Genomic DNA, 26,029 nt, shown 5'->3' on the forward strand with positions numbered 1-26,029 from the left:
TTATTTATTAAGTATTTATTAAGTATCTGCTATTAATATGCAATTAATAATATTAATTATTATTAATATATTATTAATAATAATGTTAAGTATTTATTAAGTATCTGCTATTAATATGCAATTAATAATAATAAAGAAAAAAGAACACACCTCCCTTGTACTGTTACAAATGTCAGGAGGAGACACAGGAGGTGTCCCCTCTCTGGGACTTAGTTTCCCTCTCTGTAACCTTCCCCCTTCAGGACCTTGAGCCCCCAGACTCCTATCTCTGCTTCTAGCCCAGGTTACACCACCACCCCCACCCCCACATTCACAGAGAGGAGTAATTCTTGTGGAGAAGGGCCAGCTGCACCAACCACTCGGACCTCTGGTCCTCTTCCAGTTCAGTGCCCTTAGCCCTTGTCCAGGGGAGCAATCCCATGGAGGTATGACCAGGCAACTGCATCTACAGCCACTTTAGCCACAGCTACTGAAGGTCCTTACCACTGTCAAATGGTTGACCTCACATGAGGTGGTGACTTTATCGATGGAAATGACGTGAAAGTAGAAGTATCATCTGTCTTGTTACTGTATCCTAAGGACAACAAAGCCATTCCTTGAGATCATGGACCATCTGTTTTTTTCTATTTGTATCCTCAGCTTAGCACAGTGTTTGGCACCAAGGGACCTCTTAATAAGTGATTTTTCATTCAGTTTTTGCAAAGATGAAGGACTTCAGCTTTGAAATACTTCATATAATCCAACTCTGTTGGTTGATTTTGTTGGAATTGCTTTTTTACTTTGGTATAAAGAAGAGTTCTCCTGACTGCAGACACTTCCCAGCTGTGTGACCCTGGGCAAGTCACTTAACCCCCATTGCCTAGCCCTGACCACTCTTCTGCCTTGGAACCAATACACAGGATTGAGTCTAGGTCAGAAGATATGGGTTTTTTTTTTAATAGCTCTTCCGGTGGGGGAGGATACATTGGAAAAGGTAAGTGATGTGAAAGCAAAAGATAATTAAAAATTAACAAAAGGATCATCAGCTTATGACAACTCTTGCATTTGTGTGTTGAGCTCTTATTTTGCCCGTGTCTTTTAGTTTAAACAAGGCAATATAACCTAAAGAACTGATTGAAGTTGGAGTCAGCCTGTGAAAAATTGAGATGTTTTTCAGTCACTGTTTTAGTTCTGTACAACTCAATGGGAATCCATTTGGGATTTCCTTGGCAAAGACTGCAGTGGTTTGCCATTTCCTTCTGCAGCTCATTTTCCAGAGGAGGAAACTAAAGCAAACAGGGTTAAGTGACTTCACCAGGGTCACACATATAGCTAGTAAGTGTCTGGGGCTAGATCTGAACCAGTGTTACCCAGCTGCCTGCAAGTTGAGGTAATTGGGTGACTAAGTAGTTTCTAAGGACCTTTCCAGGTCTGACATCCAGAAATCCTAAAAGTACTTTCCCTCTCTGGGACTCAGTTATCCCCCTCTGTAACATGATAAGAGCATTTGGGTACAGGGTGGCACAAAGGGGAAAAGTGTATGTAAGGAGTATGACTACAGTGACGGGCACCACACTCTCAACAATTGGCTGGTTTTGCTTTGCTACTAGAAAGAATTCAATGGGCGTTAAATATGACTTCCAAATTATGTCCACAGTCCAGCGGACGTATACGGAGGCTAACTGGATCAGCGGATGGATATGGGGATTTGCCTGCCTTGAAGGAGAGAAAATCCCTCCTCTGATACATAATGGCTATTTGACCCTGGACAATTCGTTTACCCTCCAAATTTCCCCAAGGAACTCCTGAGGTTGCAAAGTGCAGCAGCTGAAAATGTGCATTGGCAAAGGGCTCTACTTACAGAGAGTTGCTTCCTTTTTTCTGTTTGGATTTGACTGGGGTCTAATTGGCATAAAAATCTCTCCATGATGCACTCGCTTTATCAATGCAATCTGCAGGGACAAGGCAGGTGCTGCAAGAGCCTTGCTCAGGAGAATGGCGGGAATCCCATAGTCCAGCTGACCCCACACGGAGAGAGACGCATGCGCATAGAATTAGCCTTTGATAACCCACGCCACAAGTCCAGTGAGCAGTAAGACCTTTGGCTCACCAGACCGAGGCAGAGCTCTTCTGGGCTGAGTACCCGGCGCTCAACAACTGCCCAGAGCTCGCTCTGGCTCAGTGCTTCGGGGTGGAAGTATGGAGATGCCTCAGGAGGAGATGAGCCAAGCTATGCAGATACAGATCCTGGGGGGAGGCAGCGAGTCCAGTAGTGGAGGGTACACGGGATATATCTTTCCCTGGCCCGACATTAGGAACGACAGCGACTTTGAGAGCTGGGAAGCCGAGGGCGGGGAGGGGGACGGCGACCCAGAAGCCGCCGAATCGGACGAGTCCCCCGAGGGTGCCCAGGCTGGGGAGGCCAGTCGCCCCTCGCCGGGACGCCGCTCCCGCACCCGGCCCCGGTCCCGGCCCCGTCGCTCCCGCTCTAACCTCCCCACCTGTTCTCGCTCTCGATCCCGGGAGCGCTATGACCGCCGTGACGGCGGGGGCGGCCCCCCTGCAGCTGCTGCCAGCGCCGTCTTGGGCTGCTCCAGCAGCGAGCGCCAGCTCAGCCCGGGTCCCGGGACCAGCCAGAGCTCGACTCCGAGCCCAGTGCGGAGCCTGAGTCCGGCGCCCACGCCAAGCCCGTACCTGAGCCCGAGCTTCAGTCCGCCCCGGAGCCCGGCGCGGAGTTCCAGCTACCACTTCGGCGTGAGTCCGGGCGTGAGTCCGAGAGCTCCGCCAGCGCCGGGCTACGGAGGGCAGGGCTACGAGTTCGGTCCTGGCTACGGCACCTACCCGGGCTCGAGCTTGGGCTTCCTGCCGCCTGGCGGGTGGCTCTCTACCCTCCAGGGCCACTACTACTCCTACCCGATCAGTGCTCCTCCGGCTCCCCAAGGCGGCTATTACTACCCCGAACCTTGGAACCAGCATCCCTGGGCCCGGACCTACGAAAGACCCATGGAGGAGAATCTTTGGCAGAAGTAAGCCCCCCGCCTCTCGGCTCCCCTGGCTTTCCTCCTTTCTGGCCTCCTCGCGCCTCCCCAACCCCAACCCCGTAACCCCCCCTACCCGCCGTGTCCCCACTTTTTTCCGTCGGTTCTCGAACCCCTTCCCCCCGGGATCTCGTCCCCAAATCCTTTCCCGTCTCCCCCCGCCTCCGCGGTATCTCCGCTTTCTCGGTTCTTGAGCGCTAACAATGGAAACCCTTCCCCCCCACATCCCCCCCCCTCGGGATCTCTCCTTCGGCTCCCTAAACCCTTTCCCGTCCTGTACGGCGCCCCGTCCCACCCCCTCGGCCGTATCTCCGCTTTCCTTTTCTGACGGTTCTGGGGTGCTAACACTAGAGCCCCTCTCCGCCGCTATTTGTTCTGGCTCTGCCCCTTCGTTCGTTCTGGATTGCTTTCCTGCTCCCTTCCCCGTCTTGCCCCTCTCCTTGGAACCCATGGGTATAGCTCCCTCGGGCAATAAATAAGTGGGAAAGGTTTTCGGAGGGTTTCCCGGGTCCCTCTTGAGGTCGTCACCTCCATTCCCCCGAGCCCAGGAGCGGGGCACAGTCCGCGGGAATCTTTGTGCGCCTGAAATATATGCATGGGTCGGTTTGGGTTCGAGTAATACAAATTGCTTTAAAAATGTTAAAGCCTTACCTTGCGTCTTAGAATCCCGTACTTTGTTCTGGGTCCAAGACCAAATAGCGGTATAGGCTAGGCAATGGGGGGTTAAGGGACTTGCCCAGGGTGTCTGAAATCACACTTGAACCCAGGACCTCCCGTCTCTAGGCCTGGCTCTTTATCCTATTCCCCCCCCCCCCCAATTTTTTTTTTAAAGAATGAAAGTGGTGTTTAAAAAAGCTAAATGAATGGGTTTTTTTTTAAAATAAAGTGGGCACTTGCGATGTCTCTGGGAGCCCGAGGGCGTTGGCTGCAATCGCGCCCACCCCTTTGGCAACTGCTTGGGGCTTAGAACTGGCGAGTTATCGGTAGAGACCCCCGGAATCATAGGGTTAGGCAGGTCTGGAAGGAAGCCAAGAAACCTTCAGGTTTTACCCACATACACACCCCCTTTCAGCGAAAACTGGGGGACGAAAAGGTTAGGGACTTGGCCAGGATCTCCTAGCAAAAAGGATCAAAGCCGGGTTTGAATTCCAGTTTGGAGTTCCGCGCGCGGGGACCCCCACGAGGGGAGTCTGGTAATTTGTGAAAGGGAGGGAGGGGCGTGAACTGGGGAATTCTATAGCCCCTTCGACCTTGGACACTAGGATCGGAGGAACGCTGGTTACCTTTCCCGGGTTTTAAAACGGCGGGAGTGGGGGGTGGGGGCAGGGAGCAGGGTTAATCTTTCTTCACGCCCATTTCTCCTGGGTCGGTCCTAAGAGTTTAACGGGTAGGGGGTGGGGGGCTGTGAGGCTCAAGATAGGATAGAAAAGGGTAGAGAAAAAAAAACCGCGAAGGGTTCTGTGTGCGTGTGTACACAGACATATATGTAATATACAAGCATATGTATGCACACGCCCCCAACACATGCATATGTGCCCAGGCACATATGCACGTGCACGCACCGAAGTGGCCGCCCCCTTTCGCCCATAGACTAGCGGTGGCGCACCCTCGTTCAGGAGCAGCAGGTGTAGACGCAGCTACTCAGTCAAACTAGTTCTCCGCCCGCTCCTCCCGAAGATTAGCCGGGCTAGGTGTAGACTGGGCTCGGGCCACGCCCCCCTGACTCGGAGGAGTTCGTGTCGGGTCGTTGGGGAGATTTCCTGTGGGAGAGCCTGGGGGCGGGGCCGGAGTTGAGAGGAGGCTGAGAGATGAGGCTGCAGCACGGGATTGAGGACGGCGAGCTCAAAGCAGAGCCGGCTTCGATTGTAAAGGAAGGGGACGATTCCCAGGGGTAAGGAGGGAGCGCGAGCCAGGGGACGGCTCGGGGAGGCCAATGGAGAAAACGTGGGTACAGCTTTCGGCACTAGTCTGGGAGAAGGCGCCGAGAGAGGGTGGCTGCCTGATTAGAGAGAAGGGAATGGACGCGCGGCGGGGAGGGGGGGTGCAATAGAGATCAGAAGAGCTGCTTATTGACTGGATAAGTGGGGGAGGGGGCACTTGGAAACCTTCCCCGTTAGAGAGAAACTCTGGGAAAAGGAAAAGGGTTTGAGGGAAAATGAGGGCTGATACCGTCCCGTGTCTGACAGTTGCGCCGCGTGTCGTCTGTCCCCTCAAAAGGAGAGCTACGATGGGCGTAGAGTAGGGATGAGAGCTGAGCCTGTGTTCGCCGTGGGCGGGGGGGGGGGGGCGGGGGGGAGGGGAGACCGCGCAGCTCCCGGCCTCCATTTTGGAGACCACTGACTGGGAAAGCACAAGATGAGACGGTCCCCGACGCTGACTTCTCCATCCCTGTGTTTTCTCAGGAGAGCGATGGAGAGGCAGAAGATCGGAGAATTCGGGGCGCCTGAAGTGTGGGGGTTCTCTCCCAAAACTCCGGAGCCAGAGTAAGTGATGGATCGGCCCTCCAAAGCGACGGCTTTGCTAACTGCTTATTCCTTAGCTGCGTCGGAAAAAAAAAACCGCAGCATGCGCTCCTCTTTCCCCAGTCCGCCCCACCTTTCCAGGTAGCCTCCCCCGAAATTTTAAGTCGTGGAAGTGGCCTAAGTAAGAATCGAAAAAGCCATCCGCCGGGGGGGGGGGGGGGGGGTTGGTGGGGAGGTCTGAGTGCAGATCGTGCTTTTAAAACCTGAGACTTCTCACTGAAGGCGAACAATGCAGAAACCCGAGGTGCCCCGTATCAGGAGCTGATGCTTTGGGGAGAGACAGGTGTATTATGTGGAACGGGGGGGGGGGGGGTGGGGGCGAAAGAATAAATATTCCTTTTGAAGGTATTATCCCCTGGCCCAGAAGGGAAAAGTGGCGATAGAGCGCCAAGTGACTTTGGCTTCTCCTTCACAGCGGGAATTAATACCATGCCGCTAACTGGGAGCCAATGACCAATCTAGAACCCCTCTTTACGGTCTGAAGCCGTTTCTTCTCTTTTTCCCGCCTTTCTTTTTTTTCTTTTTCCCCCACCTTTTCTTTTTTTTTCTTTGGGGGGGGGCGGTCTGACTTCCCTTTACCCAGTTACAGCATGGGGCGCAATTCAGGACGCTAGGGGTGTGCTCCAGCCTCTGTAGACTAGAAAAAAATTCCAGACCCGAGACCTCTTGGAATAAAGGTCTAGAGACTGATTTTGAATTACTATCGGGAAGATCGAACAACTGGATCTGAGGCAGGCAAGCTGCTCTTGCAAGGTGGGATGGATTCCTTTTTTTTTTTTAAATCTTTTTCCCATAGACTCTAACCGATCACCCCAGTGCAAATATCAATAATATGGAAATAGGTCTGGATCAATGACACATGTAAAACCCAGTGGAATTGTGCGTCGGCTACGGGAGGGGCGGGAGGAGGGGAGGGAAAGAACGTGAATCATGTAACCATGGAAAAATATTCTAAATTAATTAAATAAAATCCCCCCCCTCAAAAAAAATAAAGATGTTATCTGAAAAAAATTTTCCCGTGGTTCCATGATTCTTGGGCTTTCCCTCCCATCTCCTGGAGTTGATGAGCAATTCCACTGCTCCGTGCTGGCTCACCCCAGACTGCCTATTTCTGCACAGGACAAAGAAACAGGTGGACAAAATGATCTCTGAGGTCTCTTCCAATTGGACCATCGTGATCGGAGCTAATCCCCCCTCTCTCTCTCTCTCTCTCTCTCTCTCTCTCTCTCTCTCTCTCTCTCTCTCTCTCTCTCTCTCTCTCTCTCTCTTTCTGTCTCTCCCTCTCCCTCTCTCTCTCTCTCTCTCTCTCTCTCTCTCTCTCTCTCTCTCTCTCTCTCTCTCTCTCTGTCTCTCCCTCTCTCTCTGTCTCCCTCTCTCTTTCTTTCTGTCTGTCTCTCTTCTCTCTCTATCTCTGTCTCTCTTTCTTCTCTCTGTCTCTATCTCTCTCCCTCTCTGTATCTGTCTCTCTATCTCTGTCTCCCTCCCCCCTATCTCTCTGTGTCTCTGTCTACCTCTCCCCCCTTTCTCTCTCTGTCTCTCTTTCTCTCTCTCTCTGTTTCTCTCCCTTTTTCTTTCTCTGTCTGTGACTCTCTCTTTCTGTCTCTCCCTCTTTCTCTCTGTCTCTCTCCCTCTCTCTTTCTGTCTCTGTCTCTCTGTCTATATCTTTCTGTCTCTCTCTGTCTCTCTCCCCACCCCACCCCCTCATAAGCTTAAATCCTCCCTTCACTAGAGATTCTACCATTTGTCTGGAGGATTCCCTTTCCAAATGACCAGAGAACAAGTTACTTTTCTCCTCTGGTCTATTTCCTTATCTCTAAAAGGAAATGTTGTTCAAGGCTCTTTTCAGCCCTCACATTCATTCTTTGACTTTGCAGTGATTGTTCAGTGCTTCTCCTTTCCAACTAAGTTTCTTATGGCTGATTAAATACTTTCTATTGCAGTATTAGCTACTTCCCCCTGAATGCAGTATTGCCCCTTATGCCCTTTGAAGACTTCAAGGAAAAGTAGATTCTCTTTCCAGATTTCCTAAAAAGAGGGTAAAGAATCCCAGGCTGAGGCTAAACCACATTTCTTCACTTTCTGTTAAACTGTCAAATGTAAGATTAGAATGTTCCACATGGTATATAGCACTTTATAAGACTCATTTTGCTTCACCTGTCTTTTTATTTTAATACTGGGGGGGGGAGAGTATCTTGTTGGGAAAGAATTGACTTTTAAGAATAAATTAAAAAAGGAATTGGACCGATCGGATATCATTTTGGCCCCACAGAGATCTCGGAACCATCAATGCAGTAAAGAGTTTCTTCTCACATTTCTGATTCCTGCACTTCTTTTCTCCCACACTGTAGCTCTGATGCGAACACCCCAGAGGAAGAAGAGACAAATGCTAAGAAAATCCCTGTTCCTTCAGGAGGTATTTTTCCTTAATTGGCAATGCTTTTTTCTTGACTAGGCTTGTGAATAGTGAAGTGACCAACTTAGAATAACAGAAAGATTTCATAACCAGTAGTTGGTAAAAAGTCTGTAGCAGTATATCCTCCAAATTAGCTCTCATGACAAAGTTGGATTTATTCCATGGAAGTAAGGAGCAGCTGGATGGCACAGGGAATAGGGTACGGTGTCTGGAGTCAGGACATTGAGTTCAAATGTGGCCTCAAGCACTTTCTAGTGGGGTGACCCTGGACAAGGCATTTAACCTGTTTTGCCTCAGTTTCCTCCTCTGTAAATGAGTGGGAGAAGGGAATAGTAAAGTACTCTAGTATCTTTGCCAGGTAAGCCTATTACTTGCATAGAAAGTAGGTCATTTTAGTACTGATGTGGTTCAGGCTTTTGCAAGATACTTGATGTTTAATTTCTATGTATATTTGCAAGATCATTTAGTAATTTATAAGCTTTGTTATAATCCAGAACTTTTTTACAAATATTAACAGTGTTTTATAATTGTTTGGATTCCAAGGGAAAATTAAAAACCATACCCATTGGGGAGATAAAAGAAAACCTCAAAGGGGGTAACAAAGATTTAGGCATGAGTGAAAATGATTAGACAACAAAAGGATGGCTCAAAATTAGGAAAACAGTTGTAATTCATTTTTAAAAGAAAAAAAACCCCACAGGATTATGTCCATTGATTCAGAAAAGGTCTTTAACAAATAGAGTAGGAGCAGCTGAGTGGATTGAGAGTCAGGCCCAAAGATGGGAGGTCCTGGGTTCAAATCTGACCTCAGACAGTTCCTAGATTTGTGACCCTGGGTAAGTCACTTGACCCCCATTGCCTAGCCCTTACCACTCTTCTGCCTTGGAACCAAGACACAATATTGATTCCGAGTGGGAAGGTGAGAATTTTTATTAAAAAAAAACAAATAGAGTACCTAGATAGGCTTTAAAATTCTAAGAAGAATGGGCACAGAAGGGTCATTTTTAATAATAAAAATGTGCAAAAACAAAAGCCAGAATTATTTGTACTGGAGAAATATTTGAAGCTCTCACAAGAAATGCAGGTATAAAGCAGGAATACTATTATTGACACTGCTCTAGAAATGTTGGTGATCTCATTGAAACAAAAAAAGAAGGGGACAACTAGGTAGGTCAGTAGATTGAGAGCCAGGCCCAGAGATGGGAGATCCTGGGTTCAAATCTGGCCTCAGACACTTCCCTGCTGTGTGACCCTGGGCAAGTCACTTCACCCCATTGCCTAGCCCTTACCACTCTTCTGCCTTAGAACCAATACACAGTATTGCTTCTAAAGTGGAAAGTAGGGGGCAGCTGGGTAGCTCAGTGGATTGAGAGCCAGGCCTAGAGATGGGAGGTCCTAGGTTCAAATCTGGCCTCAGACACTTCCCTGCTGTGTGACCCTGGGCAAGTCACTTGACCCCCATTGCCTAGCCCTTACCACTCTTCTGCCTTGGAGCCCATACACAGTATTGACTCCAAGACAGAAGGTGAGGGTTTTAATAAAAAATAAAAAATTAAAAAAAATTAAAGTGGAAGGTAAGGGTTTAAAAAAATTAAAGGCATAAAGTAGGCAAAGAGGAGACAAGATTATCCTTATATGCAGATGACATGATGGCTGACTTAGGAAAACCTTAGAGAATCAGCAAAGAAACAGATAAGTACCATCAATGAAGTCTAAGTACTCAGATTAAATAAAAAATCATCATGATTTTAATGTAGCAATTGCAAAAAAACCAGGAGGGAAATGATAAAGAAGTCACTTTCAAAATAACTACAAAATACATAAAATTGTCAATTGACTAACATTAGCCTCAAGTTAATTTAAATTCAATTATAAAATGCTCTTTACAGAAATAAGAGAAGACAAATATTTAAAGAAATTATTTGGTGTCTGAGGCATATTGTTGTGATTCAGTTGTTTCACTTGTGTCTAACTCTGTGACCCCATTTAGGGTTTTCTATGCAAAGATCTTAGAGCGTTTTGTCATTTCCTTCTCCAATTCATTTGACAAAGGAGGAAACTGGAAAAAAACAGGGTGAAGTGACTTGCCCAGGGTCACACAGCTAGGACGTATCTGAGACTGGATTGGAACTCAAGCCTTCCTGACTCCAGGCCCAGGACTCTGTTCCACAGAGTCACCTAGCTGCCACTAGCTTTCCGAGGTTAGAGCCTCCTAAGATAATAAAAATCATAATGCTCCCTAAATAATTTACAAACTTAGTGTTACAGGAATTAAATGATCGGGGGTTCTGTTGTAGAACTAGACAGTAACAACAAGATAAAATAATGGTAATATTCATAGAGAGGGACATAAGATCAAAAATCTCAAAGGGATAGTCCTAGACCTCAGACTGTAGTAGAAAGCCGTATTTGGTACTGATCAAAAATAAAAAGTCGAGCGTTAGGACTAACTAGATTCAGAAACACTGGAATTCAGGAGCCCTGTTGTTCAGTAATCCTAAGAACATAAACTAGTTGGGGGAGAATTCTTCAGTCCAACAAAAGTTGCCAGGAAAACTAGAAAAGAATTTGGTAGATAACTGTATGTTCTATTATATCACACGCTAAGTTACAAATGGATATCCATGACCTAAATAGTAAAGACCTTATCATTTAAAAATTGGTTGAAAATGAAATGAGGGGAACATTTGAACCCAGGACCTCCTGACTTTAGGCTTCACTCTCAATCCAGGGAGCCATCTAGCTGCCCCCTAGGGGGAGACTTCTTAACCAAACCAGAGATGGTAGTGATCAAGAAAAAATAAAATAGAACATTTCAGTTACATGAAATTTGAAACACTTTTGTACAAAATCAGTACAGATAGAAAAAAGGAAACTGGCCGATGGAAGAAAACTTAAGGTCTAATATCTAAGAGATATAGAGAATTAACTGAAATACTGTACAGGTTAAAAATTAAAGGGTTGGACTAAATTTATAAGAGTGTGGTCGCCAGAAATTATTACTCAAATCAAAATGGCTTTATAGCAATTTATTTATAAAATAGAGGGAAAGGGTAAAAGTAAATAAATGAGAGAGAGTAGATATTTACTCTGGCCCGGTCCGAACCAGGCAGGGCTTCAGAGGCCCCAGCAAAGGGGACCCAAAGGTAAATTAAACAAGGGTTCTAGTCACGAGGCCTCCTCTAAGACAAGGGGCCTCTCTGAAGTCTAGAACCTCCAGGAAAGCCAGAAAAGGGAGTCAGCCTTTTTCACTTACCCACATAGTAGTTCTTTTTATTTTAAACCCTTACCTCCCATCTTGGAGTCAATACTGTGTATTGGTTCCAAGGCAGAAGAGTGGTAAAGGCTAGGCAATGGGGGTTAAGTGACTTGTGCAGGGTCACACAGCTAGGAAGTATCTGAGGCCAAATTTGAACCTAGGACCTCCCATCTCTAAGCCTGGCTCTCAATCCACCCAGCTACCCAGCTGCCCCCCACATGGTAGTTCTAAGAGAAAATCAAAGAGCAATCCAACGTCCCATGCCAGAGCTCCTTCATGGTCAAGTTCCAAGGCAAAAGAGCTGGTCACAGGAAGTTCTTGCCACTTTTAAAGACCCTTCCTTTTGTTACTTCCTTCCTCTTTACATGGACCAATTGCTGCTATTGCTTTGCTTAGGACTGCCCCGGGGCAGTCAGCCGATTCTGATTCATCACTCACAATAGCACATGTGGGTCACAGACCTCCTCCACTTAAGGATAAGTGGGGTGTATACACTTCTGGTGATTAAATCTAAAAGTGGGCTGTGGAGAGTTAATCCCATCTTCACAATATGTAAGATCAAGAGCCACTGACCAAAAGAGACAACTCTGAGCCTTCACATTACCCCACATATGACAAAAGTTAGAAATAGTCAGTATTGGAAAGGCTATAGGAATATAGATACCCTAACCTACCATTGGTGGAGTTGTGAATTGGTCTAAGCATTCTCGAAAACAATTTGGAATAGGGTGAGAAAAGTGACCAAAACAGCTCCTAAGTTCTCACTGCCAGAGCATATACCAATAGGGAGGTCAGCCAGAAAGCCCTCCTAAATATCGATAGCAGCCTTTGGGACAATAGCAAATAAATGTAAACAAAAGGGGCAGCTGGATGGCTCGGTAGATTGAGAGTCAGGCCTAGAGATGGGGAGTCCTGGGTTCAAATCTGGCCTCAGCCACTTCCTAGCTGTGTGACCCTGGGCAAGTCACTTAACCCCCATTGCCTGGCCCTTACCACTCTTCTGCAAGACAGAAGATAAGGGCTTAAAAAAAAGTAGTGAACAGGGGCAGCTGGGTAGCTCAGTGGATTGAGAGCCAGGCCTAGAGATGGGAGGTCCTATGTTCAAATCTGGCCTCAGCCACTTCCTAGCTGTGTAACCCTGGGCAAGTCACTTAACCCCCATTGCTTGGCCCTTACCACTCTTCTGCAAGACAGAAGATAAGGGCTTAAAAAAAAGTAGTGAACAGGGGCAGCTGGGTAGCTCAGTGGATTGAGAGCCAGGCCTAGAGATGGGAGGTCCTAGGTTCAAATCTGGCCTCAGCCACTTCCTAGCTGTGTGACCCTGGGCAAGTCACTTGACCCCCATTGCCTAGCCCTTACCACTCTTCTGCCTTGGAGCCAATACACGGTATTGACTCCAAGATGGAAGGTGAGGGTTTAAAAAAAAGTAGTGAACAAAGTAGATGCCACTTGTCAGGGACCTGTAGTATATCAGAGGATGAAATGGAAAAGTACTGTTTAGTAGGACCAGAAGAATGTGTGTGAGTGGATCTGTGTGAGCCCATACATCCCAAAGAAAGTCAAGCCAGTAACCTGAATGCAGACTAGTGTGATGAAGCCCATTGTTTTATGATTGTAATCTCTGATCTTGGCCCTGAAGAGGAAATGCAGAAATACATCTCCCTCTTTTTGGTGGGGATCTGAGGAATTGTGGGTGTGAAATAGTACATTCCAGTCAGACTGGCCAGTGTTGATTGGTTTTGCTTGACTGTTTTTCTTTTCTTTTTAACAAGGGAAGGTTCTACCATCTTGGGGAGGAGGAGAGAATTTGGAATAAAAGATTTGGGGGAAAGAATGTCAAAAATTGTTATTACATATACTTGGGGGTGGAATTAATTATACTAAGGGGAAAAACCAGAAGGGAAAGTTCACTGTGGGGTGGCGTAGCCTGGGAAATATCTTCAAACATTAATAGTTTTCCCCTTAATGCTCTGTAACTATCTCTACAGAAGAAAGCAAGAAGAGAAAGAAGAAGAGAAGCCACTCCAAGGATAGAGTCAAGAAAAAGAGGAAGAAGTCCAAAAGCAGCCACAAGAAGAGTTTAGACGGCGATGGCCTTGACGGCCCCAGCAGCTGCAATGATGGTAAGAAAGCCGAGCTGAATTGCTCAACCCCCAGATGAGGTTTTCAGCTCAAAATTGGGTCATGTAGAGAATTTGTTTGCTTTCTTCCAACATGTGTTTTTGGCATTTGCAATCATGATACAGTACTACTGCTCTGCCAGGCTTATAAGGAAGGAACCACCCGTCAGAGCTGTCCCTAAGAGAAATGGGGTACTTCAGGAGCCCGTGAATTTCTTCTCCCTGGAAAGGTTTGGGCAAAGAGTTTCTTACACTAGACAACCCTCAAGATCTCTTTCGCTTGACTCTGGGAGTCACTGAAGGATCTGATGATGGTTAACACAGGACAGCTAAAGCTGTGTGGGGCAGCCCAGCAAAGGCTTTAGTGGAAAGCTGCCTTTAAACACGCCACTGCTTTCCCTCTGCTAGCCCAGTAAACTAGAAATCCATCGCTCTAACAGCATTCTCCATGGAAGCGAATTTTCTCCTTTATACAGATGAAACGGGAATAACTTTACTTCTCATGTTTGGGGAACCTCTGATTTTTCTTCTGTAATTGGTTTGCTTGCTCGTTTTTGAAATGAGTGCGATGGGGCCTCGGGGGCCCACTCCCAGGCCGTGTTCTCATTCAGGTCTTTACTTCCACTTTAATTGGTAGATTTGAAGGAGAAGCGCAAATCAAAGAAGTCCAAGAAGAGCAAGAAGAAGAAGAAGGAAAAGAAGAAGAAGCATCACGAGTAAGAATGAATGATTTGCAAATGACTATTTTCTCTTTTAGAGGATGAAAGCTCTTTTTTAGGTTCCCTTAATCTCTCATGTTGGGAGTAGAATGGGGCCTGATACGATCTTATGAAATACGGTACACTAGTTGGAAGTAGAACCTATTCACCATGAAGAGGATCCTTGAGCTGAGGATTCTGCTATGGACTCTCTTTGATGAGTGCCTTGCTTTCTCCCTCATGTCAAGGAGGAAATGAAAAATGAAATCAATTCCTAAGATTGTTAAGAAGAAAAGCATTGGGTTTTTTGCAGATGTTATTTGCTTTAAAATGTGAAAAGGAAAGCACAGCAGAGTGGAAAGAAGTTGAGTTCTAGGTTGAAAATGCTGGCTTGGGGGGCAGCTGGGTAGCATGGTGGATTTTGACCCCCATTGCCAATCTTTACTGCTCTTCTGCCTTGGATCCAATACACAGGAAGGGTTTAAAAAATGCTGGCTCCTGTGGCCTTGGGGAAGTCACTTCCTTGGCAGTAAAGTGAGAGGATTAGAGTACTCTGTCCCTCCCAGCTCTAGATCTCTGATGCCTTAATCCTATGAGCAAGAGTGCTAGTAAGCAGATTTCTTCTCATCTCGGTTGGTGGATTTCCCTAGAGTTTTAATGTGCACAATAAATTATAATCATGGCAGGAAGAAGTCAAAGAAGTGCAAGCATGAGAAGACTCATGAGAAAGAAGCGGAGAAATCAAGCAACAAAGACTCTGACAAACTTCTAGAAAATCCTCAGCTGAACAAACCAGCAGGTAAGTTCTTCAGACTTGGAATGACAAGTTCAGCTCTCATCACTACACGTAGACATGATTGTTTAGGAGCCCGGTGTAGCCAGCAATTTCCAGGAGACCCAAAGTGGTTCCTTATTGTCCATAATTCTCCCCTAAATTGGCCTCTCCCATGAGGGACTTTCTTCCCTCTCATATAGCACTAATGATTATAATCCACCTAGTGGACAGAATATGCTCAGGAAATATTTAATTAGTCAACGGGTAACGTACGTGTTTTGTGTGTGTGTGTGTTGGTTGGTTTTTGTTTTTGGCAGAGAACGGACAAAAAGAGAAATCAGGTGGACTCGAAGCTCCGAAAATATATTCCGTTCAAGAAGATAAGCCTATGAAGTGAGTAGCAGTAGAACTACAGAAAAGCAATGCTCTATTTTTTTAAATTTTCTTGATTTTTCGTATTTGTTCGTGTTTTCTTTTGCAACGTGACTAGCCTGGTGTTTTGCATGACTTTTTTCTCATATATAATCACTATCACTTGACTTCTCAAGGCAGGGAAGGATGGCAGGAAACCAGGGAATTAAGAACTCAAAATTTTTTTTTAATTTTATTTGGTCAATTTCAAACATTATTCCTTGGTTACAAAAATCATATTCTATTCCTCCCTCCCCTACCCCCACCCTTCCCACAGCCAACACACAATTTCACTGGGTATTACTTGTGTCCTTGATCAGAACCTATTTCCATGTTGTTTGCACTAGGATGTTCATTCAGAGTCTACATCCCCATTCATATCCCCTCGACCCATGTATTCAAGCAGTTGTTTTTCTTCAGTGTTTCTGCTCCCACAGTTCTTTCTCTGAATATGGATAGTGCTCTTTCTCATAAGTCCCTCCAAGTGGTTCAGGATCACTGCATTGCCACTAATGGAGAAGTCCATTACATTCAATTGTTCCACAGTCTCTATGTACAATGTTCTCCTGGTTCTGCTCCTCTCACTCTACATCAATTCCTGGAGGTTGTTCCAGTCCCCATGGAATTCCTCCACTTTATTATTCCTTTTAGCACAATAGTATTCCATCACTAACATATACCACAATTTGTTCAGCCATTCCCCAATTGAAGGGCAGCCCCTCATTTTCCAGTTTTTGGCCACCACAAAGAGCGCAGCTATGAATATTCTTGTACAAGTCTTTTTCCTTATTATCTCTTTGGGGTACAAACCCAGCAGTGCTATGGCTGGATCAAAGGGCAGACAGTCATTTAGTGCCCTTTGGGCATAGTTCCAAATTGCCCTCCAGAATGGTTGGATCAATTCACAACTCCACCAGCAATGCATTAATGTCCCAACTTTGCCACATCGCCTCCAACATTCATTACTTTCCTTTGCTGTCATGTTAGCCAGTCTGCTAGGTGTGAGGTGATACCTCAGTGTTGTTTTGATTTGCATTTCTCTGATTATAAGAGATTTAGAACACTTTTTCATGTGCTTATTAATAGTTTTTATTTCCTTGACTAAAAATTACCTATTCATGTCCCTTGCCCATTTATCAATTGGAGAATGGCTTGATTTTTTTCTACAATTGATTCAGCTCTTTGTAAATTTGAGTAATTAGACTTTTTTCAGAGGTTTTTGTTAGGAAGATTGTTTCCCTATTTGTTGCTTCCCTTCTAATTTTGGTTACATTGGTTTTGTTTGCACAAAAACTTTTTAATTTGATGTAATCAAAATTATTTATTTTACATTTTGTGACTTTTTCTAAGTCTTGCTTGGTTTTAAAATCTTTCCTTTCCCAAAGATCTGACATGTATACTATTCTGTGTTCACCTAATTTACTTATAGTTTCTTTCTTTATATTCAAGTCTTTCACCATTCTGAGTTTATCTTGGTGTAAGGTGTGAGGTGTTGATCCAAACCTAATCTCTCCCATACTGTCTTCCAGTTTTCCCAGCAGTTTTTATCAAATAGTGGATTTGTTCCAAAAGCTGGGATCTTTGGGCTTGCCATAGACTATCTTGCTGAGGTCACTTACCCCAAGTCTATTCCACTAATCCTCCTTTCTGTCTCTTAGCCAGTACCAGATTGTTCTGAAGACCACTGCTTTATAGGATAGTTTGAGATCTGGGACTGCAAGGCTACCTTCCTTTACATTTTTTTTCATGATTTCCCTGGATATCCTTGATCTTTTGTTCTTCCAAATGAACTTTGTTATGGTTTTCTCTAATTCAGTAAAAAAAGTGTTTTGGTAGTTCAATGGGTATGGCACTAAATAAGTAAATTCATTTGGGTAGGATTGTCATTTTTATTGTTAGCTCGTCCTACCCATTAGTAATCCATGTCTTTCCAATTGTTTAGATCTAATTTTAATTGTGTGGAGAGTGTTTTGTAGTTGTGTTCATGTAGTTCCTGTGTTTGTCTCAGCAGATAGATTCCTAAGGATTTTATATTGACTAGGGTGATTTTAAATGGAATTTCTCTTTCTAATTCTTGCTGCTGAGATGTGTTGGAAATATATAGAAATGCTGATGACTTATGTGGGTTTATTTTGTATCCTGCAACTTTGCTAAAGTTGTTGATTATTTCCACTAGCTTTTTAGTTGATTCTCTAGGATTCTTTAAGTAGGCCATCATATCATCCGCAAAGAGTGATAGCTTGGTCTCTTCATTGCCAATTTTAATACCTTCAATTTCTTTTTCTTCTCTAATTGCTACTGCTAGTGTTTCTAGTACAATGTTAAATAATAGGGGTGATAATGGGCATCCTTGTTTCACTCCTGATCTTATTGGGAAGGCTTCTAGTTTATCCCCATTGCAGATGATTTTAGATTGATGGTAGATAGATGATAGATAGATAGATAGATAGATAGATAGATAGATAGATAGATAGATAGATAGATAATTTAGATTAGATTAGGTTTATGGTTTTAGATATATACTGTTTATTATTTTTAGAAAAGGCCCTTCTATTCCTATACTTTCTAGTGTTTTTAATAGGAATGGGTGTTGTATTTTGTCAAAGGCTTTTTCTGCATCTATTGATATAATCATGTGATTTTTGTTGGTTTGCTTGTTGATATGGTTTTCCTGATATTGAACTATCCTTGCATTATGTGGAGTTGTGAATTGATCAGACCTTTCTGGAGGGCAATTTGGAACTATGCCCAAAGGCCCCTAAAAGACTGTCTGCCCTTTGATCCAGCTATAGCACTACTGGGTTTGTGCCCCAAAGAGATAATAAGGAAAAAGTCATGTACAAAAATATTCATAGCTGTGCTCTTTGTGGTGGCAAAAAACTGGAAAATGAGGGGCTGCCCTTCAATTGGGGAATGGCTGAACAAATTGTGGTACATGTTGGTGATGGAATACTATTGTGCTCAAAGGAATTATAAAGTGGAGGAATTCCATGGAGACTGGAACAACCTCCAGGAATTGATGCAGAGTGAGAGGAGCAGAACCAGGAGAACATTGTACACAGAGACAGATACACTGTGGTACAATCGAATGTAATGGACTTCTCCATTAGTGTCAGTGCAGTGACCCTAAACAACATGGAGGAATCTACAAGAAAAACCACTATTCACATTCAGAGGAAACACTGTGGGAGTACAAACACAAAAGAAAAACAACTGCTTGACTACATGGGTTGAGATGTAGACTCTAAATGAATATCCCAGTGCAAACGTCAACAACATGGAAATAGGTTCTGATCAAGGACACAAGTAATACCCAATGAAATTGCAAGTTGGCTGCAGGAAGGATGGGTGGAGGGGAGGGAGGGAAATGAAATAATGTGATTATTTTAACCAAGGAATAATGTTCTAAATTGACTAAATAAACTAATTCAAATGGGAAAAAAAACTCCTAACTGGCAAAAAAAAAAAGAATTCTATTTCTTCTTCTGTTAATCTAGCCAATTTATATTTTTGTAAATATTCATCCATATCACCTAGATTGGCATATTTATTGCCATATAATTGGACAAAAAAGTTTTTAATGATTGCCTTAGTTTCCTCTTCATTGGAGGTGAGCTCTCCCTTTTCATCTATGATACTGTTAATTTGGTTTTCTTCTTTCCTTTTATTATTAGATTTTCCAGTACTTTGTCTGTTTTGTTTGTTTTTTCGAAATACCAGTTTCTAGTCTTATTTATTAGTTCAATAGTTCTTTTACTTTCAATTTTATTAATTTCTCCCTTAATTTTTAGGATCTCTAGTTTTCTTCTGCGGATTTTTAATTTGTTTGCTTTCAAGTTTTTGGATTTGCATGTCCAATTCATTGACCTCTGCCCTCCCTAATTTGTTAATATATGAACTCACGGATATAAATTTTCCCCTGAGTACTGCTTTGGCTGCATCCCATAGAGTTTGAAAGGATGTCTCATCATTGTTATTTTCTTCAATGAAATTATTGTTTCTATGATTTGTTCTATAACTAACTGATTTTGGAGAATTATATTATTTAATTTCCAATTAATTTTTTATTTGGCTCTCCATTTACCCTTACTGATCATTATTTTTATTGTGTTATGATCTGAAATGTTTCCATTTATTATTTCTGTTTTTCTGCATTTGTTTGCCATGTTTTTATGACCTAGTACATGGTCAATCTTTGTGAATGTACCATGTGCAGCTGAAAACAAGGTGTATTCTTTTTTGTCCCTATTTATTTTTCTCCATGTATCTATTAACTCTAATTGTTCTAAGATTTCATTCACATCTTTTACCTCTTTCTTATTTATTTTTTTATCTGATTTATCTAAATTTGATAGTGATAGGTTCAGCTCTCCCACTAGTAGAGTTTTACTATCTATTTTCTCCTTCAATTCCACTAGTTTTTCCTTTAGAAATTTGGATGCTAAGGGGGAAGCTCAGTCAATTGAGAGCCAGGCCTAGAGACGGGAGGTCCTAGGTTCAAATCTGGCCTCAGACACTTCTCAGCTGTGTGACCCTGGGCAAGTCACTTGACCCCCATTGCCTAGCCCTTACCACTCTTCTGCCTTGGAGCCAATACACCATATTGACTCCAAGACTGAAAGTTAAGGGTTTTTTAAAAAAAAGAAAAGAAATTTGGATGCTATACCATTTGGTGCATACATGTTGATTAGTAATATTTCCTCATTATCTATACTCCCTTTTATCAGGATGTATTTATCTTCCCTATCCCTTTTAATCAGTTCTATTTTTACTTTGGCCTTGTCAGATATCATGATTGCAACTCATACATTCTTTCTATCAGTTGAAGCCCAATAGATCTTACTCCAACCTTTAATTCTGACCTTGTGAGTATCTATCCACCTCAGGTGTGTTTCTTGTAGACAACATATGGTAGGATTCTTGATTCTAATCCACTCTCCTATTTGTCTGCGTTTTATGAGTGAGTTCATCCCATTCACGTTCAAAGTTATGATTGCCACTTGTGTATTCCCTAGCATTTTGATATCCTCTCCTAGTTCTGTCCTTTCTTCTTTTGCTATATCCTTTTAAACCAGTGGTTTACTTTTAATCAATCTCCCTAATCCCCTCCCTTGATATGCTTCCCTTTCTGGTCCCTCCCTTTTTTTCCCTTCTTGTTTTTTTAGGGTCTATTAAGTTCACTCTCTCCTTTCTTTCCCTCACTTTTTGTACTCCCCCCTAGTCCCCTTAGTTTTCCCTTCTCACTTTCCCTGTAGGATAAGATAGAATTCAAGAACCCAATGGATCTAGATGCTCTTCCCTCTCAGAACTGATTTCACCGAGAGTAAGGTTTAAGTATTACCTATTAGCATTCTCTTCCTTTCCTTCTCATAAGAGCATTCTTCCCCTCCCCTTCCCATGTGTATCTTTGTGTGATAAAGATTATCCTATTTATGTTATTTCTTCAAGTATCTCTTGGTGCCATCTTTGATTCCCTCCTCCCTTTTTCTTTTTTTTGCATATCATCTTATAGCCCTTAATGCCCAAATCTCTTCCTGTGAATGATTATTCTAATTACTATAATAGTGAATATAATTTTTGAGAGTTACAAACAACATTTCCCCCATATATTAATATATGTAATTTGATCTAATTGTAGCCCTTAAAGAAGGGAGTTGGAATAAAAAACATTTTTCCCCTTTCCCTCTCTTTCTTATTTACCTTTTCATATTTCTCTTGATCTTTGTGTTTGGATTTCAAACTTCCCACTTAGTTTTGGCATTTTCTTTATAAATACTTGGAAATCTTCTATTTTGTTGAATGCCCATACTTTCCCCTGGAAGTATATAGTCAGTTTTGATGGATAAGTGATCCTTGTTTGAAGACCCAATTCTCTTACCTTTCTGAATATCATGCTCCAGGCCTTGTGGTCCTGTAGTGTGGAAGCTGCCAGGTCTAGTGTGCCAGCTGAATCAGATCCTGATTGGTGCTCCTTGGTATCTGAATTGTGTCTTTTTGACTTCTTGTAGAATTTTCTCCTTAGCTTGAAAGCTTTGGAATTTGGCAGTTACATTCCTGGGAGTTGTCTTTTGGGGATTTAGCATAGAGGGTGTTCTATGAACTCTTTCAATGTCTATTTTGCCGCCTTGTTCAAGAACATCAGAGCAGTTTTCTTGGATGATTTCTTGTAGTATGATGTCAAGATTTCTGTTTATTTCTGGCTTTTCAGATAGACCAATGATTCTCAAATTGTCTCTCCTTCCTCTGTTTTCCTGATCTTTCTCAGTGAGATATTTTCTGTTTTCTTCTATTTTGTCAGTCTTTTGACTTTGCTTTATTAATTCTTGCTGTTTTGCAAGATCGTTGTCTTCCAGTTGCCTAGTTCTGGTCTTTAAAGACTGGTTTTCCTTTTCAGTTTGGTCTATCCTTTTCATGGCTTCCAGCTGTTTCTCCAATTGGGATTCTTGTCCTTTAAACTGTTATTTTCTCTTTGAACTATTTCCCACTTTTCTTGCCAGAAGGCTTCCATCTTTTTGATAAGCTCCAATTTAAATTCTTCAAGACCTTATGGACAATTTCCATTTTTTTGGAAGGTTTTGCGTATATTTGAATTTCCTCCTCTATTTCCTCTGTAGCCTGGGTTTTTCCTCTGTAAAGATTTTCCAGGGTCAACCCTCTCTTTTTGTTTTGTTTTGTTTTTTTGGTGGAAGGAAGTTGTAGCCCCTGGGCACAATTTGCCATCACTATGGAGGTTTTTCATTCCCTTTTTAATCAGAAATCTGAGTGAGATCGGCAGGCTCTCTGTGTATGGAGCTAAAGAGCAAGGATTTTGCCTGAGGCAAGCTCTCGAATCTCCACAGCTTCTGATGTTTGTTGTCCTTCTCTGCGAGCGCCCACAGTCTGCGCTCTTCAGCCTGCTAAGGTTTCAGGTGTAGCTGCTCTCAGGGGTAGGTCTTTGGTGGTGTTAGTCAGCTCCCAGGGACCTAGAGGTGCCCCTTACTAACTCTAGAGGTGCCCCTTGCTCATTCTCTGATTCTAGCAAACACTGGCTCTGACTCTGGCTCCGTAGGTGGGGTGGGGGAGGGTAGATCAGCTCATGTTTTGATGGGAGCTTTTTCACCCCTATATAGTGTGGAAATGCCCAAATCTCATGTACCTTCAATTCTGCACCCTACTGTAGAGTCCCTTCATTCTTATGAATTTGGGGGGTTTTTTTTTGGCCTTTTGAGGTAGTCTGTATCGGTGGGTGCTGAAGAGAGGAAGAGTCTTGTGTCTAGACTGCCATCATGTTTACCTGGAAGTCAAGAACTCAACTTTTTAAAAAATGAATGTTAAATTTTTACATGTAACTTGAAATATTTAATGAAATAAATGAAAATACATTAAAAGGGAGGGAGTAATGGTCAACCTTCTCATGTTTAGGTGTCTGTTAAGCTTTCTCTGAGGGGGTCACAAGAACTGCCATTCTTCATGTGAGATATCACTGGGGCGCACATTGTCCCTGCCCAGGGACTCAGGGGTCAAATATATGGAAATTTGAGAAGTGTTGTTCAAGTATTTAGTCTTTTTTAAAAGGAGAAAAACTAGAGAGAGAATTAATTAGAAACAAGAGCCATAAAGGGGAGGAGGAGAGAAAATATTTCGAACTAGACTCTGATCTGTATTATATGAAATCATGATCCTTGCATCTGTTGGTCCCAGAGGAACTTTGCATTTCTAGGTCTATTCATTAAGCATTGCTTTCTGTTGTTTCCCAAAGAAATCTTTCCTTGTGTCTTCTGTTTAGACTCTCTCCTTTGAATATGGAGCTAGCCTAATGGACGAACCCCTGTCTTAAATTTTCCCTGCAGCTTCGGTCACGCTCTATTGCCTGGTGAAGGAGCTGCCATGGCTGAATTTGTGAAGGCTGGAAAGCGGATCCCTCGGAGAGGAGAAATTGGCCTGACCAGTGACCAGATTTCAGGTTTTGAATGTTCAGGCTATGTCATGAGTGGGAGCAGGTGGGTTCTTGACAATGAGTTCCATCTCCGAGATTAGGTGGCAGTGGGCACACCGTAATAATTAGGGTCCTGTGGTAGTAATTTCATCAAGTGAAGATTTGGAATGAAAAGAAGAATATAAACATGAACAGTTTGTTGGAAATTCAAGGTATTATAATAATAATAATAATAATGCCTAATATTTAAATCATGCATTAAAGTGTCTCATTGAAACTAGCAAAAATCCTCGGAGGCAGGTAGTCTTGTCATCTCCATTTTAGAGATGAGGAAATTGAGGCTAAGAGAGATTAAGTGCCTCAGGGTTGAACAGCCAGAAAGTATCTGAAGCAGGATTTGAACTCGGTCTTCCTGCCTTTAAGGGCAGTGATCAGAGATCTATCATACTACCTAACGACTCTACACGTAGTTTGACCCTCAAACTCAATAACCTTGTTGCTCTTCTCAGAGCCATGTCTTACAGTTGTCTTTCTTTCCCTAAATGTCCTTATGTTGCCACATGATAAATATTCCTAGCTGTCTTAGCCTCTGGGAGAATTTTAGTACGGCTGTCCATTCCTGTTCCCCCCTGTGGAGCTTGCCTGGGTGGCAGCTTCAACAGCAAAGGAAGAGGGCTGACCTCGGGTTCATGGTTGAGGCCCGCTTCATTCCAGGAAGTAGGGTAATGGTACCTGGCATGGAGAGTACACTAGTGCTGGCATGCCTTTATAGGGGCGCACTCACACACACACACACACACACGTATACACATGCAGCCGGTAGGTTTTAGTCCTAATGACGTGTGTCCTTACTCTGGGCCAAGTGTCACAGAGCAGCAGCACCTCGGGAGGCCAGTGTTATTGGGGGTTTCCCTGTTGCCCTTTGGAGGTTCAGCATTATGGTACTGAGTTGCTTCAAAGCACTACCACAGCCTAAAGAAGCGACATCCCCACACCAGACCTTCTCTTTGATTGTAGCTTTGTACCCAGTCATGTTCATGGCCACAAGAGCTGTTGCCTACTTAGTGGACTGGAACTGTGCAGGGATTTTGCCCGGTTCATGGCATACTAGCTCTCAGGTGCCCTGCCGCTAGGACCCAGCAGAGCCATGGGTGCCTAGGTGATCTATTTACCTATATCTAGTTCTGCACTATCCCCAGTAGACTACTGATAACACTAGACCAGTCTTTCGCCCTTGGTGGTTAAGACTAAGTAGTATTTCTTATGTTGACAGAGCGCCAGTGATTCAGGAAAGATGACTTGGATTGAATGCTAGGAAAGACACAGAATAAGCTTAAAGTGGGTTTGGCCTATTTCAAATGTGACTCATTTAAAACCGTTTCTGTTACTTTGGGGGGACAGCTGGTTGGCTCAGTGGATGGAGAGTAAAGTCTAGAGATGGGAGGTACTGGGTTCCAATCTGGCCTCAGACACTTTCTAGCTGTGTGACCCTGGGCAAGTCCCTTAACCCCCTTGCCTAGCTCTTACCTCTCTTCTGCCTTGGAACCAAGACACAGTCGTGATTCTAAGACAGAAGGTAAGGGTTTAAAAAAAAAGGCTAGGAAGTTTCTATGGGAACATTGGTTGAGGGCGAGCCAGAATAGGGTTGGCCAACATTACCGTGTTTTCTAGGCACTGTCGAATGGAAGCCGTGCGACTTCGCAAAGAAAACCAGATCTACAGTGCTAATGAGAAACGAGCCCTGACTTCATTCAACCAGGAAGAGAGGCAGAAGAGAGAAAGCAAGATTCTGGCCAGCTTCAGAGATATCATCTATAGAAAGGCAAAGGGGAAGAATGGGATTTAAGCATTTTTCATAGTTACATAGCAGAAATTTAAATGACAAATATCTTTGTATTACTTTTTCTATTTTCTTATGCACATGATTTGCATTTGCAAATGTGCCTTTCCTGGAGCTAGAGCCTTTGCACAAATATGCTGCTGATTTGATTTAGGTTTTTTGGGCCCCAGTCCTTTAGTTTCTTTGGGCCTCGGATTCTCAGATATAAAGAGATCTCATAAAGATTCCAGCTTTAAGTTCTGTTAAACTTGTTGTTTTTGTTTTAAAGCAGCTTTGAGTTCTTTTAATTTTTAAAAGCATAGGCTGTCTAGCGTACTAGTGTAATGAACTTATTTTTGCTCAAGTTGTTCCTAGAAAATAGAGATAGCATCTAAAGAGATAGTCTGCAACTGTGAGCCATAGTATAATAGGGGAAGACAAAATAAATACGGTAGGATCTTTAGACTACAAATACTGAAATCTTCCCCCTTTTTGTGAAGATTGGAGCATTAAAGAAAAAAATTATTATTTGGGAATGTTTGTAACGTAGCTGTAGTTTTATGAGAAAAAAACAACTTGGAAACTTAAGAATAATCTGGTCTTTGAATAGACTACAGAGAAGAGAGATTCAATAGACTGCTTTCAAAAAAAAGTACATAATGCCATTTGAGGTCAGAAAGAAACAGAAAATACTGGCTATTTTCATGTATTACCACCACTCACTGTACTCTTCCTCCCTAGTTTTGCTTTCTTATTGTACCAACGGGAGCTAGGGCATTCAGTGAACATAGCACCTCTACTTGCTAATGTATTGAGTTTGGCATATTTTGTTTCAATAAAGTAAGTTTCATGTTACTGGCGGTTTGAGTTACTGTTTGGGGGGGGGGGGAACAAGGCCGCTACTTCCTTCAGCCCTAGATTAGGTCAGCGGCTCTTTTTCCAAGCATAGCATCAGAGCCTTGGCTTGGCATCCACCATACATCTGTCTTCTGCTCTAAGATGGTGACAATGGATGCTTAGTCCACAGCTAGCCTGACCCAGACAAGCAGGTATCCAGGGTCCTAACCAGTGCCCGTGCTG

The 26,029-nt window shown here is 43.5% G+C and overlaps 1 protein-coding gene across 2 annotated transcripts; it reads left to right on the forward strand.

Moving 5' to 3' along the window:
• The first annotated feature begins 2,039 nt into the window (after positions 1 to 2,039).
• Positions 2,040 to 25,804, forward strand: NKAP (NFKB activating protein). 2 transcript variants are annotated; one of them, XM_056809731.1, is made up of 9 exons: positions 2,040 to 3,005; positions 5,420 to 5,500; positions 7,888 to 7,952; positions 13,200 to 13,334; positions 13,969 to 14,047; positions 14,716 to 14,828; positions 15,122 to 15,197; positions 23,045 to 23,194; positions 24,802 to 25,804. In XM_056809731.1, exons 1-9 carry the CDS (start codon positions 2,179 to 2,181, stop codon positions 24,974 to 24,976), a joined length of 1,701 nt encoding a protein of 566 aa, XP_056665709.1. In that variant the 5' UTR covers positions 2,040 to 2,178; the 3' UTR covers positions 24,977 to 25,804. The 2 variants fall into 2 exon arrangements, with proteins under 2 accessions (XP_056665709.1, XP_056665710.1); XM_056809732.1 differs by having other exon boundaries at positions 2,043 to 3,005; positions 23,045 to 23,157.
• Positions 25,805 to 26,029: the final 225 nt, after the last annotated feature.

The sequence above is a fragment of the Monodelphis domestica genome, chromosome X, assembly GCF_027887165.1.
Source record: "Monodelphis domestica isolate mMonDom1 chromosome X, mMonDom1.pri, whole genome shotgun sequence".
In the NCBI taxonomy this organism is placed as follows: domain Eukaryota; kingdom Metazoa; phylum Chordata; class Mammalia; order Didelphimorphia; family Didelphidae; genus Monodelphis; species Monodelphis domestica.